This window comes from Dipodomys spectabilis, unplaced genomic scaffold (genome assembly GCF_019054845.1).
Source record: "Dipodomys spectabilis isolate Male_0828 unplaced genomic scaffold, ASM1905484v1 ptg000147l, whole genome shotgun sequence".
Taxonomy (NCBI): domain Eukaryota; kingdom Metazoa; phylum Chordata; class Mammalia; order Rodentia; family Heteromyidae; genus Dipodomys; species Dipodomys spectabilis.
In genome coordinates, this window is record NW_024870824.1 from 10,292,106 (window position 1) to 10,313,696 (window position 21,591).

At 41.4% G+C, this 21,591-nt stretch overlaps 1 protein-coding gene across 5 annotated transcripts in view; it reads right to left on the bottom strand.

The window, feature by feature from the left end:
• Nucleotides 1-21,591, bottom strand: part of Nr3c1 (nuclear receptor subfamily 3 group C member 1) — a 147,838-nt gene that overhangs the window by 93,515 nt on the left and 32,732 nt on the right. The window contains exons 1-2 of one of the 5 annotated variants that reach the window (XM_042691922.1): nt 15,876-15,954; nt 11,144-12,349 (exon numbers count right to left, since the gene is read on the bottom strand). In XM_042691922.1, coding sequence (XP_042547856.1) covers nt 11,144-12,336 — 1,193 coding nt within the window. In that variant the 5' untranslated portion in view covers nt 12,337-12,349; nt 15,876-15,954. Of the gene's footprint in view, nt 1-11,143; nt 12,350-14,606; nt 14,705-15,485; nt 15,515-15,875; nt 15,955-21,591 lie in introns of those variants that run through there. The other 4 variants (XM_042691924.1, XM_042691921.1, XM_042691925.1 and 1 more) reach the window with 4 other exon arrangements.

The window sequence follows — 21,591 nt, forward strand, 5'->3', positions numbered from 1 at the left end:
GTCATTGTTATGCATCTTGTGAAAGTATACATCATTCTGTTTATTTAGGCATTCAGCATGTATTTATTGAAGTCTTACTATGTGCTAGACTCCTCCAGATGCTAAAATATGAGAGTAACCAGAGCAGGCAGTATGTCTGCAGGACCACAGAGAAGACATAATTAGAAATATGATGCCAGGGGTTAGAGAGTACTGTGTGAAGAATGCTGCTACTACTACAGGTAGCATCAAAGATAGACACTGTTCTGGAGCTGACATTTAAGTGGAGATGCAAAGAAAATGAGAGAGTAAATTATGTGAATATTTGGGGGAAAGACTCCTATCTCCTCAATTTGTGCTCATGCACTGGCGATCTAAAAAGACAATTATGTTTCTTCTGTAGGATAAGGAAATGATTCTTAAATGGCTTGAAGGAAAAAAAAAAAGAGCCTTATCCCTAGCTAAGGTGTATAACCTGAGATGCCAGTGAAAATCACACTTTCTCCTTGTCTTGTACAGTGGTTAGGTCAACATATGCACAACAACCCAGTCCTCCATCCTGACTCCACTGGCTTGTAGATAACAAGTCAGGTCTCATCAAATCAGTGTATTTCCCCTATCTTTTCTTCCTTTTTTATTTTTCTAAGACTTAGTAATTATTTCCCTTATTCTAAAGTTTTCCCCATATATCTACGCTGCTCTTCCATCCTAGTAAGGAGCTTAAGTGCACATTTAAAAATCAAATTGGAGAGAAGGTAGAATGGGTATGAAGATCACTAGACCGTGCTCAGTGAGATTAAAAGAATCTTCATTTCTGTGTGTCCAGTGCCTAGCTTGATATCTGCTGCTACAAGTACAATAAGAAGGCCCCTTCAGGTCTAGATAGTCTGAATCTTTGTAAATAATTCCTCTAGAATTCTTTCTCTAGAACACGACTGCCTAGTACAATAATATAGTTAGGCTTCTAAGGTATATCCAGTGAACATGCAGAAGCACTTAGACATATAGGAAATCAAGTGTGGCCAGACACCTCAATAGACATTTCAAAATTTGTGTGTGTGTGTGTGTGTGTGTGTGTGTGTGTGTGTGTGTGTGTGTGTGTGTGTGTGTGTGTGTGTGTGTGTGTGTGTGTAGCTATCTAAGATTTTCCCTCTGACTTATTTGTGGTGCTTTTTATTATTACAGAGGTACAGAGGGGTTACAGTTACATGTCAAGTGTATTTCTTTTTGAACAGTGTCACCATATCCTTCATTTTCTCCCAGGTTTTTTTCTATGTTTTTTACTAGAGCACTGGGCTGGTCTTAATTGGTATGTTCAATGATATTACTGACGGGTCATTCATCCCCAATATATTGAATTAGGGACTACTTCTGTTTTCTTATCCTATATTAAAAATCTATCCACAGACTATATCAATATGAGTATATAATGTGTTTGGTGTTAAGAACTATTTGCCACCTACAAAAAAATCAGCTGCTGGGGCACAGGTAGCTCATACCCATAATCCTGGCTACTCAGAAGGCTGAGATCTGAGTATCACAGTTTGAAGCCAGCCTTGGCAGAAAATTCCATGAACTTCTTACCTCCAATTAACCATCAAAAAGCTATAAGTAGACCTGTGGCTCAAGTGTTAAGAGTGCTAGCCTTGAGTGAAAAGCAAAAGGATAGCACTCAGACCCTGAGTTCAAGCCTTGGTACTGGTACACTCATAATGTGTGGGTGCATGCATACACGCACGCATGCACACACACACACACACACACACACACACACACACACACACACACACACACACACTTACACAGAGCTGCCAGGTCTCCTGGTCAACAGAAAAAAACTAGGAGACTGAAGCTAGTAAGACACTTAGCAATAAAACACTTCTATCAGGCTATGATGGCATTTTATCCCCCTTTTCTGGCCACTGAAGACTTATAAATCATCTTTGGAAAGACAGACTGTTTAAGAAAACAGATTTTTAGTACAAACACAAAACTCTAATTTCTCAAATAGGCTATTCTTGCAAAGATATGTTTTCAAAGAACTTTGGTCCTAACACAAATAGTCACAAAGGAGCTGTTCTGCTGTGATGACACCCTGTGTACCTTCATGATTTCCAAAGCTAGGTTCTACCCTAGTCCCAGGATTTCATAAATAACACACACAAAACAGTACAACTAAAGATCTTAATTTTTTCAAGTACTGTCAGTAAAAAGCAAAAATTTTCTCTTTAGATTATAAGGAGTAAAGAATAGAGACTACATGCTTCATATTGCAGCTATTACTCTATGTTCAACTATTTTATGGATGTGATTTTATCGTATTTGAGTCCTTCTTGCTATAACTGTTGTCAAATTGTTTTCCTCATACACTGACGAACTAGAATGAAAAATGGTTGTAGAAACATACATTGTGATTTACTCTACATCTGCTATTTCCAAATTTCCTTCAAGTCCAAGTCAAGAATAGACCTACCTTATTTGAACATAAACAATTAATGGCTAAGACGTAAGCACTTTTTTTCTCCACTATGTCAAGAAAATGAATGTATAAACTGTTTGCATATCGTTTCTTAATAACAAATTAGAGCTTAACCACTAACTAGCATCTATTTTGGAAAAGTACCACGGATGAATTAAACATGTTCCATAGAAGTAGCTAGATGGCTGGGCATAGTGACACCCTGCTGTCTCCCAGCATTGAGGTTGAAGCAGGAGGATTGTGAGTTCGAAGTCAGTCTATACTATGTAGTCAGACCCAGTCTCAAAAGACAAAAGAAATATCTAGACAGGTTCCTTTCAATTGCTCTCAACAAAAACAATTTTTTTCAGTTGCCCTCAATAAAAGCAAATATTATAACGTGAGAGAGAATTAAGAAAGAATTTGGCAGGTGCTAGTGGCTCATGCCTGTAATCCTAGCTACTCAGGAGGCTGAGATGTGAGGATGGCAGTTTGAAACCAGCCCTGGCAGGAAAGTCCATGAGACACTTATCTCCAGTTAACCACCAGAAAATGAAGTGGCACAACTGGAGTGGTAATGTGGCTCAAAGTGGTAGAGTGCTAGTCTTGAGTGATAAAGCTCAGGGACAGCACCCAGGCCCTGAGTTCATGGTCCTTGACTGACCCCCAAAAAAGGAGAGAGACAGAGAGAGACAGAGACAGAGAGACAGAGAAACAGAGAGAATTTAAATTTTCAATTGCTGGAAATACTCATTTGGAGCCAAACAAAGGGATGAAGTTAAGAATAAATATATCTTCTAATTAAACAAGAATATTTAGGGGCTACTACAGTGTATGAGTTCAGTTTTCTTTTATAGCTTACTAGGTGTCTCTGAAGAGGAATAATACACACAGACTCCCAAGGTAGAAGCTTAGAAATACAACTTCATTCTGGAATCAGTCAATTTCACAGTCACACTTTGTCCTTAATAAAGACAGTTGGAATCCAGATAACAATTTCACATATTGTTCTAATTAAAATTTTTAATATTTCCACTTAAAACTAACTTACATTTTACACTGGCATGTGTGGCAAACTGTCATTTGTTCCTGTACACCTCCTCTTCTCTATGTGTGTGTGTATGTATGATATTTGATTTAATTCATGAAATTACTTTTATTAAAAGTTTTTTCTATCAATTAATAAAAACCTAGTAAATACAGTCCAACAAATTTCATAATTCTACCAAATTTATGGATTTAGGATACATTTTTTGCATATAGCTTTGCTAAGTATAATACATATGAACAAAATAAGCTGATAACTCCACTTTCAACAAACTAAAGTATAATAGAATCTTTGCACACTAGCATTTATTAACAAAAAGATAATAACAAGGTGGACAAAGTGGTTGAAGTTATCATTACAGCTGTTAATTTTCTATATAACAACAAACTCAGTGAAAAGCTTTCAAGAAAATTAAACTGAAAAACGTAAAAATGTAGAGGTCATTATCTTGGTTTTAAACACAGTAGTCCTCATGAAATGTCCCAGGGCTCTTCTGATGACTGCACATAGGCGACCAAAAAGAAAAAAGAATCCTATGCCTGATAGGAAATTCCTACAGCATAGACACAGATACCATAACTTCTTAGCCAAGAAGGGTTATCCTTGTTTGAGTTGAGTCAATTTGGCGGAGCTTTAAATTTTTCATCTTTTTTAAATTATGTTTTTGATTTTCCAAGTAAAGTAACCACACATGCACAAGTTCTACCAGACGAAAATGGTTGGTGCTCTCACAACAGTATAGAAGTTGACACTGAAGTCTTGTGTTCAAAGATTCACTGTTGGCAAAAATTATTAAAGATTAAATATTTCCTTCAGATTCAATAGTAAGGTTTCCTGGTTATACTGTTCCTCTTCGAGTGTTTCACATTCCCACCAGCAAAAACTCAGGTTAACACCAGCCTTCTGCCTTACACAGATACATACAGACTTGGGAACTTAATAAAGAAACGAAGAAGAAAAATTTCATAATGCCAGAAGACTTAAGGTGAATGTATGAAAAGTGAATGGCATAGTTCTGTCATATAATTAGTACCCAAACACTATAAAAAGAAAAATGTAACAAATGTGTAGAGATGAATGGACATCTCTACACTAGTCAAAGTAGTTTTTGTGAAAGACCTACCAAGTCTGAATTAATGTGAATCAGCAATTTGTTTCAGATCTCTAGATGAGACCCAGAGGCTAAAAACACAGTCTGCTGAGGAGCAGGCTTGCTCAACTGGGCTATTCCACTAGTTTCTTTTGGGGCCTTTCTCTAAATACTTAAGAGTTTCAATTTCTTACTTGAAAAACAACAAGGAGGTGAGAATGGATGACCTCTCAAATAATTTTGTGCTCTACCTAAAGTGTTATATCTAACTCATTAAACAAACTCCAAGAACCCAAGTCCCACCTCTTGGGTTCTAATAACAATAGTATTTACCATCTTGTTTTTTTGTGTACTTCTAATTATACTAATTATACTACTTTAAATCCTTTTAGTATACAAATCCGAGTTCAATTTTTGTCTTTTACTTGATGATGCATGAAGAAACTGTCGAAGAGCCAACTTCAGTACACTATTCCCTACCTCAATTACTTCTCTCACCAAATTAATAGAATTTTAGATACAGGCCCACAGATGTTTAGAAAACAATTAGAGAAGATGTTTTGATTCCAAAGTACCTTATTACATAAGATCAGAGATTGACTCACTTCAACCTTAGAACTCAGGTCATCTGAATTTATTATTTTTCTACGAATTCCATTTTCTAAATAACTAAGTCAAATTATTTGGAAAGGATCTGATGGGGGAAAATATCCAAATCTATATCTTTAACACTAAGGAAACTCTTAGCCCCAGTAATCATGAGCCAAAGCATTAAAACAGCAGCAGCAACAACATAAACCAGTGTCCATAACAAGCCAGTCGAGCATTAATGTTCAACATGTGACAATCATAAGGTCATAAGTCATGGCATTGCCCCAATGAGCATGAAATGATAAATCATGTACTAGAATGGATGTCCTTTCACAACAGCTTTCAAATTTGGCTATCAAATATACTTTCATAATAAGCCACAGCTAAATATTTTTGAGAATTATGAAATCAACTAGAATAAAGGATAATTTTAGTATAAAAAGAAGTAACACAAGTAGACATTACTTGAAATAAGCTATGTCTTAAATACTGCAGTTAAGTTGAACTCTCAAACTAGTTCCAAAAAGTCATCTATAATTATAATCACACCTTTACTCTCCATATATACATTTGTATACATGATATATATATGTGTATGTGTGTGTATACATAAGTCTGTATATATGTGTTTATATAATGCCTTATTGTGTGATTGGAAAAATATCCTGCAATAAGAGGTTCTTTCATTATACATATAATCTTGCTCAAGACTGCTAAAAAGAGATATTTTGAAGTGCTCAAATTATTAACAGGATTATTGTGAAAAAAGTGTATTTAAGCATGCAGGTCAATCAAGATAAGCTTCTGCTACTTAAACTGATCCAGAGAAAAAGGCATGACCCTTCCTTTCAAAATAAGGACTCTATTGTAATATAAATAGTTTAAATGATTGTCTAGCACTCACAGAATTCCGTTATTTTGGTATATGCCATAATTTCCTGTGGCTGGAGCCAAGGTTCAAGTGGTAGAAAGCCTGTTTAGCAAGTACAAAATCCTGAGTTCAAACCCTAGTACCCTTCCCAAATTAATTTCCTCTAAATTTCAGCAAAGAAATATATAACCCATGGAACTACATGACCAGAAGAAAAGAGTTGTACTTCATGGTCAATAGACAAAATATTTAAGTATTTGTAAAAGAATACTATGAAATATAGAATGGTTATAGCAATACCAGATCATTATTTAAACTACATTCAAGTCATTGTATTTTCACTAAATAATCTAAAGAAAAATTAGACAAATATAAGCTTAATTGTAGCAAAATAACAGGAAATAAAATTGTCTTGGCAATAAAACATACTAAGAGACAACAACTCTATAGATAAATTAGGGTTACATTATCACAATTAGTTTAAGATTCCCACCTGAAGTGAAAGAAATGTTTGCAATCCTGACTGCTGCACTCTCTTTAGGAGCAGACTTATATTTCCCCATTCTGAAACCTCTAAGTTCATTAACTATTGATTCAAATGGTTTCTGAACCTCTTCGCCTATCCCCACTGGGATTAAAACCGCTGTTTACAAAATTTGATATGTTATCAAACTGTTTAATACATACAATGGAAAAGTTACCCTTATATGTCACCCTGTAATCTGACACAGAAATCAACACAATTTATGAAGGGGACACAATTCATGAATCAACACATCATGCAGGGGACATTTCATGATGTTCTTTAAAAAATGAAAGTTCTCCTTTGATTTCCTTCAAAATACAAATCTGAGAATATTCTAGGGCAAAATGAGATTAGTTGACTCCTTGGAGCTACAGAAATAAGAAATGCCTGCATCCCTGTGTAAAAGCTTTTGAGTTAAAGCTTAATTCAATGAATGACTTTTTGAAAACTCTTTATGCAACAAGATTCACTAGTACATAGTTTACATGACTTAAAAATATGAAGCCAAGTGCTTATTCACTAATTTGACAAAAATCTATAGATACTGTACTAGCCAATTACTTTTTGATGAAAATATTACCAAGATAGCCTCAGAAAATAAAATGTATTCAGCACAAACCTATTTAATTTGCTCACACAATAGAATGTAAGAACTCATTGCTAATTAAATGTAGGAATAATCATTACAAATGTGTTTTAAAAATTATGCTACAGACTATCGTAAATGTAATATGAATTAAGATATGTAATATGTAATATGAATATGTATATGTAAATGTAATATGAATTAAGCATAATTAGGCTTTTTCTATTACCTGCAAGCCAGAGTGGATTAAGACTTATATAACTAACCAATTAATGCAGCCGAGTGCCCTTAGCATTTGGCTAAAGTAAAGCATTTCAGTCCAGTGTCTCCTTCACTAAAATCTCACAGCACCCCAAATGTGATCTATACCCACACATTCATTTCATTAGCAATACCATTTGTATTTAATGTATATTCATACAAAGTATAGTTGAGTCTTTCATAATAGTTATAAGGATTCAGTAACATGGAAATGGCCTAACTATAACACAAATATACAAAAACAACATTATGAATAAAAACTATGTTATCAGTTATAAAACTGTACAGATATTAGCCAAAGAAATACAAGAATTTCAATAAAATCTGACTAAATGTTTATCACATATTTCTATGTTAGTCATTCCAATCTAAATTGACACACCTTGAATACATGTTTTTTGAGCTGTATTTTTTTAAATCAACTATCCAGCCCTAACAAGCTACCGTTTTTTTTTTCTTTTTGCTTTTAAGAAAAGATTCTTTCATAAAGGCAATAGTAACTCTGTGTATGTGTGTGTGTGTGTGTGTGTGTATGTGTGTGTGTGTGTGCGTGCACGCGTATGTGTGTATTCAAAACCATATAGAAATACTAGGCAAAAGGACATTGTACACACTCATTGTCAAAACCTTTGGAAAGAAGCATAAGAACTTTAATTGAAAGTATGCATCAAAAAGAAGGTAAATTATTCCTTCCTTTCGTTTATGCTTTCTCCCTTTTTCAGAAAATACCCAACATATAAGAAAAACAAGAAAGGGACAGAATCCACTTTCATCTTGTGTTTGCACAGGTCTTCAATTTCATTACCTTTATAATATTAAACACAGATATGGTTACTATTGAGACACTGAAATATACCTAAGTTTTAGTATTCAGTAATGCCAATCACCAGTGCCTTGGACTCCCCCTAACTCTGAATTTGTAAATTCATCTTGCATCATGCTTTCTCTCTAATAATCTTACCTTGCAGGAAACAAACATTTTACTAACATTTCAACATTATCCCAATGTAAAAGCTCTCATTTCATCTAAAAGCTTCTCTGTGCTTTCTTTTTGGCAGTTTCACCATTACTACTGAGGTGAAACCATGTTGAAAATCAAATTATGCAGAAATGTGCCTTTATCAATGTTGTTTTTATGTTCAAGTTACAGAATTTTAGTATTTAAAAAAGAATATTAATTAGAATGACAAGTTCATTTTACTCAAATTGCCTTTAATAAAGCTTCCCTGGTTTTACTATCAATGAGCTCAAACCTTAAAAATAAAATGCATTTTATGCTCAATCATAATATTCAGTTTTACAATTTAATATTCTAACTCGATGTGGTGCAGTAACACATCTGAAGGAATTACATTTGCCTCCAAACAAAATATAAAGTATATTTTTAAGTATTCTAGAAGAAAAGACAATCTTAAGGGCAGTTTATAAAGTCATATTACAATTAATGTTATTTTTTTTTAAGCAAGAACTGCAAGTGAAGTCATCCATGGCATTTACTATTTTTATATTTAAAGTCAGAAAGTCAGTATTCGATCATGTGTGGATTTAGCCGCTGACACTCAGGAAAACTGGTCTTAGCTAATGTTTGGCTAGAGCTGTGTAACAGAGAGAAGGCAGCCAATTTTACTTATATCAAGGCTGTTGTTTGGAAACAATAGCCTAATTCTGTAAGGTTAGAAAAGAAACATTGTTTCAATGTCTTTGGGTAAAGCTTTGTTCTGGATAATCACAGTTTCCTTGCAAATGCTAGATGGTATAAATTGTTCGAACATTATCAAATTATCCAGTATTACAGTATTATGCCTTTTTGTTGGGACACAGACTAATGATTATAATTCCAAATCATATATCGGCATAAAATTAATCATTTGTGGATATTGAAGCATTTAAAGAGCTGTATCATCATAACTTTGTCTATCTCTAAAAGGTTGGAAGGAAGCTGAAACTAGATATATAGACACTTGTTGTCAGAAAGTAACGACATAAGTTAAAGCCTTAAAATTATCTTTAATGATTTAAAGGTAACTGTGGTTAAAGGTTAAGCTATACCTTCTGCATATCCCAGGTTTTATAAGGCTTAAAGTCAATAGTAAGTGGAAATTAAGCTTTGTTCATGAGTTTTTCTTATAGTAATAAAATGAAAACAATACTGTGATCACTATCAGGACAAAGAATTTCCTAAGTATATTATTTAGCTTTATGTGACTACGTGTGTTATAAATCAATTTAGCAGTTTACTACAGATAATTTGGTTAAATCAACTGTACTTGCTCTTTAAGAAAATCAAACATATGAAATCCATTGTCCAAAATATTGAGATTGGAAAATGTAAAACATAGCATGCTTTTAACATGTGAAACCAACAGTATATGCAATTAGAGACAACTCAATTTCCCTACTGGAAACACTTTAAACCCTTATTTCAGAAAGATGACAAAACATTGAAGTTTTTCTAAATAAAATATAATTATTTTATAAAATAATGGATTAGTAGTAGTAATCTGCATTAAGACACTTAATAACAAAGGTATTTTCCCCCCTTGATAAGAAATAACTAAGTCACTCAGAAGAGCAGACCATAATCTAAACCTAAGTCTACACTTTTCCTAATTTAAAATGCTTCCTATACAGAAAGGAATGACACTGTTTTTCAATTCAGTATTAGGACACCCTTCCTAGATGAAGAATTTTTAAATAAAATCCTAAATGACAGTTACGTAGGAACAATGAATATCACTAACATATAGGAAAACAGTTTGAAGAGCTACGTACAAATAATAACGATTACACCTTTTTTTAAAAACCCACTGATAATCAATAGTGTCATTACTATCCACACTTTTATATAGTCCTTCACAGCCAAAAGGGATAAACAACCTAGTATTTGGTTGAGAACCAAAGCCCTACCAACACATATATCTAGATTTGAACTTGCTTTTATTAATTCCATTTTAATGGGCTTTTTAAAAGTAGGACAAAAATGTTAGTGTACTTTGACTAAGAATAAAGAAACAGCTGGTAGGTGAGAATTGATACTTAACAATTTTAGCCATCAATTGTTATCTACTTGAGAACCTGAAGGGACATATGGAAGAAGGGTTTTCTATTGTATCATACAGCCACCAGTTAGTTCCTTTCTTAAAGGGACTCATGACCAGACACAACTTGTCTAGTTTAAGTCAGAGTCTTGAAAATAAGACTCAAGTCTAATATTGTAGTCTGATGTACTGTTCACTGCATTGTTTAGCAATTTCAAAACTCAGAAGGTTCAACTTGAAGAATTGACATCACTTCTAAATTTTAACCCTTTAATATCCATAATAACACTCCAGCAAAGTACAAATATAGCACAGCTTGGATTATGCAAGTAGTATGGGAATTTTCTAATGAAAGCATATTCTAAAACAGCTAAATGAATATGGACAGTATAAGTACAGTATATAAGTCATTGGCTCATTTGACTTTATGTAATTTTTTTACTTAGGATACTTCTTACTGAGCAAAAGATTTCAAATAAAATTTTCAGTAATGACCAGTGAGATGCCGAGTATCACTATGTAAGATAAAAACCTAAAGTGATTATGTACAGATTAGTCATTTAGGTGGTCTACCATTTAAATTTATTCATTTGCAAAAGCACATAAACTTTGGAAAACATATACAAATGAGTTTTCAAATTTATCAACCTTCTTAAACATATCATTCTGAAAAAGTAGAAAAGCATTTATCTTACCTTGAATAGCCATTAGAAAAAACCGACCGGCCAGGGAAGTTCATAGTCCCCAAGGAAGTCAGGTTGTCATCTCCAGATCCTTGGCACCTATTCCAATTTTCTGAACCAACAGGAATTGGTGGAATGACATTAAAAATAGGCTTCTGATCCTGCTGCTGAGAAATGGATGCTGTATTCATGTCGTAGTGGTACATCTGTCCCCCAGAGGTACTCACACCATGAACAGAAATGGCAGACATTTTATTACCAATTATATTTGCCCCAGAAAAGCTTGCCTGACAGTAAACTGGGCCCAGTTTCTCTTGCTTAATTACCCCAGGGGTGCAGAGTTCAATGAAATCTTCTTTCTCTGTTTTTACTTGGGGCAGTGGTACGCTGCTGGGGCTTGATAAGATTATATCTCCATTATCTTTAATTTTAGGCTTAGTGTCCGGTAAAATGAGAGGCTTGCAGTCCTCACTCACATCTCCTTCCAAAGGGAATGGATCATCCTCTCCTGCCAATGGAGAAAGCAAACAGTTTTCATCTATCAACAAGTCTGATCTCCAAGGACTCTCATTTGTCTCTTTACCTGGGGATCCAGAAGGAAATTCCAAATCCTGCAAAATATCAAAGGTGCTTTGGTCTGTGGTATACAACTTCACATTCCCACCGTTGGTTCCGTTGGTTCCGGGCTGGCTTTTTAGGTTGAGCTGTTCTGAACACACTTCAGGGTGAGTTTTGGGGAACTCCTTCTCTGAGGGGGCAGCAGGTACTGAAGCAGATGCGGAACTCTTGGGGTTCTCTGGAACACTGGTCGATTTATTTAGGTTTGCGATACTTTCTTCCAGAAGCCGAAAGTCCGTTTCCCCAGAGGAAAGGCTGATTTGGCCCTGTTGTGGGAATCCCAGGTCGTTCCCCATCACTTTTGTTTCTGTTTCTCCCATATACAGTCCCATGGAGAGAGAAACGGCTTTGGACAAATCTGGCTGCTGCGCATTGCTTGCTGAACCCTTTGGGAAATCAACCAAATGTCTTTGCTGCTTGGAGTCTGTCGGAGAAGCAGTAGCCAGTGAGGGCGAAGATGCAGAAACCTTTACAGTGGCTCCTCCCCTTAAGGTTTTATAGAAGTCCATCACATTTCCCCTGTCAGAGCCAAGTACACTGCTAGGGACTTCTTTGCTGGGGGGAGCTAACGATTCTTTGGAGTCCATCAGTGAGTATCAGCTACAACAGAAAGAAAAAAAAGGGGGGGGGGGAGGACATAATAAGCTATAAAGTCACATTACCTCTGTGACCTGAACCTTCTAGTTAACCTCGAACCCCTGTTCTTTGTCACCAAAACTTCGTATCTTCTTGAATCAAATGCCACATGCCCTGCTCCCATTCTGTGTGCCACATTTAAAAGCACAATGTAGTCCATCTGGACAGAGAACAGAACTGTACACAACTAAGCTTGGTTCTTCTTCCTGCAACTCACTCACTGAACTGTGTAGCTTTGTTAATCAGACATAATTCATTACATACAATTATGGTAAAGGTTCAAGTTGATGTCAAAGTATTTAATTTTTTTTAAAGAAGTGTGACCATTAAAAACCTCTTTTCTGTTAAGGCTGTTTGTTTTTCTGAGAACCAATACTTTTAACATTTAATAAATACTTCTCCAGAATTTTCTATCCCTAATTATTCCCAGGTTCACCTCCTACCAACTAACTGGTCACACACTCAACCCTTTTAATATAACCTACCGGTGAACCAGGTGCATTTTATTTGAAAAATAAACAGTGCTGATTTGCTTATCTACTAATGGCTGGAGAAAGGTTCTGATTGTTAACGGACATTTCTGCCTATATTGCCAATAGTGTCCACCTTCAAATTTTGCTTGCAGGAAGTGAGACACATTGTATCCAGGGTAACTAAACTGCAAAGCATAGCAGCCTGTCACTAAGTTTTCGTAGTACGGTAAAGTGATTGGCCCTTATCATACCTCTCAATACTACCTAGGTGGATGTAGACTAACAGGTAGGCTATATTGCTTTCTTAAAGATTCTTTAAGACTTTCAGTGTGAAATACTATCCTATCTCTAAATTAAGATTTTTTTTTCCTTTGCAAGTATCAATGTACCGTACTAGAAAAGTCCAGAATGATTAAAACCACATTCATGTAAGTCCAGATAAAACAATGTCCGTTAAAATGATCAGAACAATTCTGGGTTCAATTCTATATATGCACCTATTCTTCCAAGCCTATTTTCAAGGCTGGCTGCGAATGCATTAATAATCAGGATGTTTTAAGAGGCCATCAAAGACCTCGGTAAGCACATCTGGGACATTACTGTCAAACCCCACCCAATAAAATGAAACTTTTTTCCCCCTGCACCAGAGCACTTAGAAACCTCATGGCCCCCACTGAAGAGGGGTGTGATAGAAGGGGAAAAGGGGTGGGGACCTGCCACCGGGGTACACTATCTCCCCGCCTCCCTGTGGAGTTTATCTGATAAGGATTTATCTCAAACACAGGTGTTCAACAGAGCCTAATGAATTTCAAGCCCCAAACCATAAGAATACTTCATAAAACGAACCGCTCCACTCAAGCCAGGTCGTCCCCAGTTTCTAAGGCAAACACCCCTGTCACATCGGTAAACCCTACTGATTCATGCCAAGGGTTTTGGAGTGATCAAGCCTGCAACCTCAGACGTCAAACAGCCACTGGTCAGAATTCGCTGCACGAAACTCCTCTGGCGATGGAGGGTCTATTTCTTTAGAAAAAGCCAGGCACGAAACCACGCCAAACACTGAAGCAGCAGCCCGGGGCGTGGGAAGGGGGGCGCAGGGGAGGCAAAAGTGCGAGATTAGAGAGAAATGCGTCCAGACCTGTTGAGCTCTCTCCGACACGCCCACTTCGAGCAGATAACGCCAGCCCTGGCCCAAGTCCGCGCGCGGGTGGCGGCTGTCAGCCCCCCGCCTGGCGAGCGTGTGATCCCCGCACCCGCCGCCACCTCCTAGGCGCGCCTCGCCCGGGACCAGCCCGGGACCAGCCCGGGGCGCTCGGGCGCACCACGGCCCCCACCCCCGCTCACGTCCAGACAGAGCGTAGTGTCCACCCCAAAAACGGGGAGTCTGGGCGGCCCCCTCGGAGGGAAGGAGGAGAAACGACCTCGATTCCCTCCCAGGAACCCCCCGTAGGCCACGGGGGCCCGACTCCTCTCCACTGGCAGTCCGGGCTCCAGTTCCTCCCCTTGCGGGCCCGGCCAGGGCTCGGCAGCGGAGGGAGAGGAAGCGGCCAGCGCTGTCACCCGCGCGCTGACCTTTCGTCACCGTCCCCCGGCCCTGGCCAGCCTCCACCCTCACTCCCCGAGGCTCCTAAAAGTTTGCGGACTCCGGCGGCGGCCCCCGACCCCGTCCCCCGCGGCACCTCGGGGGAGCGCGCGCGCGCCCGCGCCGGCCCCGGCCCCCCACCCGCTCGGCCCCCCGCCTGTCTTACCTCTGGCTGGGGCGCCGCTCGCTGGCCCGCCCGCCACCGTCCGCGGCTCCCACCGCAGCCCAGACAAACAACTTCGCGTGTGAAAGCGGGGAGGGAAATATCCAAAGAAATAGAAGTAAACAGCCGTCCCTTTCTCCATGGGCGAGGGCGGGGGGGGGGCGCCCCTATTTCAGAAAGTCTCCCATTTCCCCGCTGACAAGCCAGATCCCCGCGCCCGCTCTCGTCTCCAAGGCTCCAGGCTCCAGAGTGCGCGTCTCCCCCGTCCCCGCGCGGCGCCGCTCCGGCCGCTCTGGCGTCTCCTTCCACCCACTAGAATCCGTCCCCGACGGGCGGGCGGCGCGACTCGGGCTCCAGGCACAGACTCGAGCTTGCAAAATGGAGGAGGAGGCGAGGAGGGGAGGGGAGGGGAGCGCGGACACGCGAAAAGGGCTGCCGGGCCGCGGCAAGCGAGCGGGACCGAGCCGGGAGGGGGGGGGCGGGCGGAGGCGGCGCCACGACGCGCACTCACCCGCGCGCGCACGCACACACACACACACACACACACACACACACACACTCTCTCTCTCACGCGTGCGCGCGCTCCCACTCCACCCCCGGCCGCTCCCCGCCCGAGGGGCCGCGCCGCGGCCGCGGGGAACGGTGCAACCTGTTGGCGACGCTGGGCAACTGCAGGGGCGCCCGCAGCCCTCGCCCCCCACGCCCTCTGCACGGACCCCGCCACCCCGGCTCCCCGAGCCCAGACGGCATCGGCACGTTCGCACTTCCCCGGGCATTGCCGGTGCCCGGGAGGCCCGTGGCCACCGCTCCGGGCGCGCGGGGCTTCTCCACCCACCCCACCCCAAGGAAAAAGAAAGTGAGGCGGCGGCCGCGGGGCCCGACCTGGCGTCGCGGGGCGGGCTCGGGGAGGACGACCGAGTTTCTTTAGTTTCTCTTCTGGCCGTGTCCTCTCCGCCCCCGCCCCGCTCCTCGGCTCCCGACCCACTCGAGAACGCGCCCAGTCCTCCGGCGGCCGGCGCCGCGGGCGCCCCTGCGGGTGACAGCAGGGGCGGGCCGGGGTAGGAGGGCAGCGGGGGTGCGGTCCGCAGCGGGAGCCGCTGGGGTGGTCCGCACCTCGGGCCCCCGGCCGAGTTGCACGAAGTGTGTCACTACCGGAGGGGCGACCGGATAGCTCGGAAACCGTGCCGCCGCGCACACAGCAGACACGCCCTCGGGGGGGGGAGGCCGGATCGGGAGGGGGGGGTGCTGGGGAGGGGGTCGGCGCATACGTACTGTCGGCCCCGGGGAGACGCGTGCCGCCGGGTCCCCCACCCCCGCATCCTCCCGGCCGCCCGGTGTGCAGCCGCCGCGCTCTCACAGCCGGAGAGAAGTTGCAAAGCAGAACCGCCCTCCCCCGCGCCCCGGCCCTCCCCCACCCTCCTCCCCGACTCGCGGAGCGGCGGCGGCGGCGGCAGAAGGAGGCGCCGACTGCCAAGTTCAACCCCCACCCCTCCCTCCCTCCGCCCTCGCTCGCTCTCTCCCTCCCTCGCTCCCTCCCCGCGCGCTCACACTCAGAGGAAGTTGCGAGCCAAAAGCAAAGACCTCGGGCGGGCTGGATTTCTCTGCACTTTCGAATCATGATTTAAGGGAAGCAGGGGGTGGCAGGTCTAAAAACAAGTTGCCGACGAAAACTGTGGGCGAAGTGCGTCCTCCGGCCATCCCCAAACTCCAGACGCGCCCGCCCGCCGGCCCGGCCCAAGTCCTGGGTGGAGGCCCTTCTCCCGAAGCCTTGACATCCGCGGCCTCCACCCCGGGCCGGGTGCTTGGTGCCGGGGACCCCTGCCCCTCACACGCGCAGCTCGGAAATGTCAGCCTGCAACTCTCTCCAGCCGTTCCCGTTACGCGCTCACCCCTCCCCGACACACACACACACACACACACACACACCGGGTCCACGGGAAACACGTGGCGCGTCCCGGAGGAGAGGAGGGAACAGGGGCCTCCGCCGGGCTGACCCTAGTCCCCAGCCCCTTGCTCAGCCCGCGGGGCCGGGCGGGCGGCAGCGAGGCCCAGCCGAGCCTCCTACCTCGCGTGGCACGTGTTGGGGTTTGGTGACTCGGGGCGGGCGGCGCGCGGAGGTAACTTTTGCGCCCCCACAGGTGACAGTGTGGGCGGCTGCGGACCGAGCAGGGCGGCCGCAGCTCCACCCGGCCCCGGCCCCGGCTCCGGCGGCCAGCCCCGGAGAGCTGGCGTGCAGCCGCAGCCCCAGCACTCTCCGCTCGCCGCGCGCCCTTCCTGCTCTGCCGGCAGCCGCCTGGACTCTGACATCTTGGAGCCCATGGGGGAAGCGCGTGCCGGAAGCCTCCCGGCCGCCATCTTGGTAAAGGGTGGTGTCGCCAACCAGGCCCCTTGGACACCATGTTGGTGCTGGTTTCTAGATCGCTTATGACCCAAGCCACCCTTCCTTGGTTTAACAGAGTGAATATTGCTCTGTGTATTGCCTGGGATGTACAAAAAGAAGAAGACCCCCCCCCCTGGTTCTGGGACAATCTACAAGGGCCACCTTGCAGAGGCGTCTGGGCCGCCATCTTGGCAAAGGAATTGGCACTGGCTGCCCGGAGAGTGGGGCCGAGAGCCAGTGCCAGGGAGCAGCCTTGGGGCCAGCGCACTTTGGGAATGGTGTGGAGACTCAGCGTCGATGGATCCTCCAAAGGGAAGAAGCAAGTCAACTGAAGTAAGGAGGTCAGGTCTGGCCAGCGCCCTATTGGCTACATGGTGGATTATAGGTCTGGCACCTTGTCTTCATGATGGAAGAACCCCCCAAAATCACCTGCCTCCCAGGTGATGGGCGGGCCCGGACCCCTGGAGGCAGGGGCAGGCTGATAGGTTACCGAATCTGTCAGTCCAGTGTCTGGGCCTGGGAATTTCCTGAGGATCTGCCCCCTATGCCAACTTGTTCAGGCCCGGACCAGGCTAGCCATTGGATTCCATGCCACGTGTGTCTCCATGATCGTGTCCTGTCTCCTATCTCCTGGCTCATCTCCAGGCATCATGGAGTCCCAATTCAGCTCTCCATTGGAGCTGAAATGGCTTATTGGTATTCTTGTTATTTCTTTCCTCTTTAGCATGTTTCCTAGCTGGGTTATGTGTATTTGCATGCTGCAGGCCTTTGTAACAACTGGCGGCCTGCAGCCTGTTCACTGTATAATGAAGACTCCAATATTCTATATTTTAAAATGTGGCTTCTGGGATGATTTACCTTACAACACAACCACGAGGAGACCGCAGAGCCGAACAGGCAGGAAATGATACCGTACTCCAGCAACTCTACATTGCCTCTTGGCAAGCTCTTCCAACATCTGAGTCTCCATTGCCCAAGAGAAGCAGGGGTCTTTCCTGGATTCAGTGCCCAAACTACCAACACCATCGAACTCAATCCTACCACCATTTATGCATGTTTTATAAGTGAATTAAATAACACGTGCTATTATCATTTCCTTGTACGTTTGCTTAAAAGACCTAGAGATTTCACACATATATATTGACTTTTGTATACACATATATGTGCGTTATACACACACGTATGTATGTCAAGGGAACATAATTCTTTGCCAGAACTTGACTCCCCATTACCATAAACCTAGATGAATCCCTTGTCCTATGGAAAGAACTGATTTCATCTCTTAACTGTCTGAGTTCTAACTAACAGGTGTTGATAACTTTTTAAATAATTTATGGTCTTTACAAGAATTGCCAGTTAGCATTTTCCCTGATTTTTTTTTCCTGCAAGCCCAGATCTTAGTATGGAGGAATGCATAGTTTTAAATTAAACATTGCTATTGCCAACAATTTAAATTGAACAAAAATAGGAAATTTCCTTGTCAGTGGCCTAAATAAACCTGGTAATAGTAGAATGAAATTGGTATTGCTATGATGATGATTATTTGAGCACTGCTGAAGCACAGCCTCGATTGTGGTAGGCTATCAGGAGCTATGTTCCAGCTTCACTTTATTTTTCAATATGAGAAAACTGATGCTTACAGAGATTGGTGTTTGTCCAAGACCATAGAGCTCATAAGTGTTGAAGAATTACACAATATTAGATTTTCCTCAGTAAGCATGGAGGAAAAATTTCATGAGGCAACATACCAAATTCATGATACACTTAACATAAGTGCCTATGGAATTTCACTTCAGAGATCACTTTCAGTGTATCAGTAAAGAGAAAAAATTATAACACAAATCTAATGATAATTAATATCTATTGACTTTCTACTATCTACCAGGCACTATTGAACATGTGTGGTATATTTTAAGTCTTTAATACAACATTTACTCATCGGAAACTCTGCAAAGCAATCATTACTACAAGAAAAGAAATAGGATGAAGACTCACTTGAAATGTATTTGTCTCAGAAAGCAGAGATGGGAATGAAGCTGTTGTATTCAAACTCCATCAAGGCAAGGACTCTGATCTGCTTTATTTATTGCTTTATGCTCTAGTCTTAGATCAGAGCACTGTATGAAGCATTTTACAGTTATAATAATAATACTGAGTCAATTAGTTAGCTAGGCCTAAATTAGTTAACTGAATTGTTACGGTGGCCAAAAGCTTCATGAAAATATTTAAATATTACTCAAGATCTTTTTATTGTCATGGATTTACACACCTGAATTACCTTTCTCCTGCTTGAACTAGACTAGATTTATTATTGTATGTTCTTTTTTTAATGGTTAAAAAAAACTTGGCAGCACTTAATTGAGTTAGTAGGCAAGCAGGAAAGCAGACAGACAAGCAAAAAGGCAGAGGCATACTCTTAACAGTATGGGTATCTCAAAAGGAGAGACCTCGTTATTTTGTATTCTTATAGTATCCCACATGTTCTGGTAACACATTCAACAATTACTCATTATTTCTACACTCAATTTAGTAAATTTCTCCTTCACTAAAACATAAGCCTATGAAGGCAAGGAGCTATATCTGTCTGGTTCAGCAGTGTATCTCTAATTCATATATGATACTCTGGGTTTTTGTTAAATGACTGAATGAACAAATGTAGTCTTAAGAGATCTTTTTCCTAAGACCAACAGAACTTTAAGCCTGAGCAGTAACCAAATCACCTTTTATAATAATACAGCACTTGATAGATTTTCTGAGTTTTCCCCACTGATAGTCTAATCATCTCCTTTCCCATTAAAATAATACAAGCTGAACTGCTACATTGTATTTCCAGAACATCAATTAAATTATGCCATGCTCCTACTCCAGTACATACAAAAGCTCTCAATTCAAGTGATATACATATCCTAATTCCCATTCTGATCCATAGGACCATCATCTTTCACCTGCCCCTTTGTAGATGGTGATGCCTTCTGCTGATGTGTTTGGATTTATATTTTTTTAATTTAAAAAAATTTTTATTGTGAAAATACTGTACAGAGGGATTACAATTACATGAGCAAGATAACGAGTACATTTCTTATCAAGCATTGTTGCCTCCTCCTTTGTTTCCCCTTCCCATCCCTTCTCATACCCCTCCCACCCCCGATCCTCCCCCCACCTAGCAAAGTTGAAAAAACAAACTTTACAAATTTGGATTTATATATAAATCTAAGAAGTTATTTCAAGCAAGGGAATCATTTTAAAAAATAACACCTTATGAACTTTAAAGTTTTTGAAACTTAAAACATATCATTGAATATGTATTTGATCATCTTATGGTGAAGATCTAAAGCTCTTAGGAGTTAACTGGAGTTCTGAATTATCTGCATAATCTAATACAGGGCACAAAGTAATTAAAAGCCAGACCAGCCTCCAGTTTCCTAAGTCTCTGTGCCTCCATTTCTATTATCTGTGAAATGGGAATGAAAATAGTACTAATTTAAGCTAAAAAAGTTAGTCTGACACTAACTTTGAGACATATTAAGTATGCAGCAAACATTATCAATTATTTGTAATATTACTATTTTCCCAAGTTGTTTTAGAACAAAAAATAAAAGGTATCACAAAATAACAATGGATTTCTAAATGGTTGTGATTCCTCCCTCCTGACCTTATTGTAATCTTTTAAAGTTATATGAGTCTTACTTGACTATAATTGTTGACATATCTTTTCATTTAGTTTTTATAAACACCAATGAATTCTCATTCATATTTCCTCTTTTCTACTTAATATGGAATGAACTAGAGTGGCAAGCAGAAATGGCATAAACATATTGGGTTGGGGGAGAATACAAGGAAAATACAAGGGTAACTGGTGAGAGCAGAATGCAGGGGAATGCAGGAAGTAAATTTGACTCTGTTTAGCATGCCCATTCATCAACCTGCACGTGTTCCAGGGACACTAGACAACTTGGCCTTACCTAGATGAATTGGCTAGTGTTAGTTAAGATTCTGCTCAAGAAAGGGCACAGCATGCTGTATTCACTGCCACCCATGCTGTTAGTTATCATATATGTTTCCTCTTACTAAAAGACCCATCCCAGAGTCTATTATTCTTGGTCAAAGTAGTTTCTTTGTCATGACTTCAAGCTTTTCCTTAAATCTATGATGTTAATTGTAACCTGAAATCAAATTTTATATGAATAATTTTTTTAGTTTTTTTTTAATTGTGAAAATACTGTACAGAGGGGTCACAATTACATGGGCAAGATAATGAGTACATTTCTTATCAAGCATTGTAGCCTCCTCCTTTGTTTCCCCTTCCTACTCTTTCCCATCCTCCCCCACCCCCCCACCAAAGTTGTAAAGTTCGTTTTTGACAATAACGACTTGCATATCTCATTGTTGCAATGGGTCCACCTGTATCCCTATTTAGACGATTTGGTTTTTTACCTTCCCCTCAACAAATTATACCGACATCAAATACAGTGAAAGCAGGGGTTATACCGTGGGGGAGGGACATGCAAAGCAACAAAGAAATAATCTTATAAATGTGTTAGAAACAATCACATGAAAGAAAAAAAAAACATTTGAATACATATCTTAGGGTTAATTTCCCTAACATCA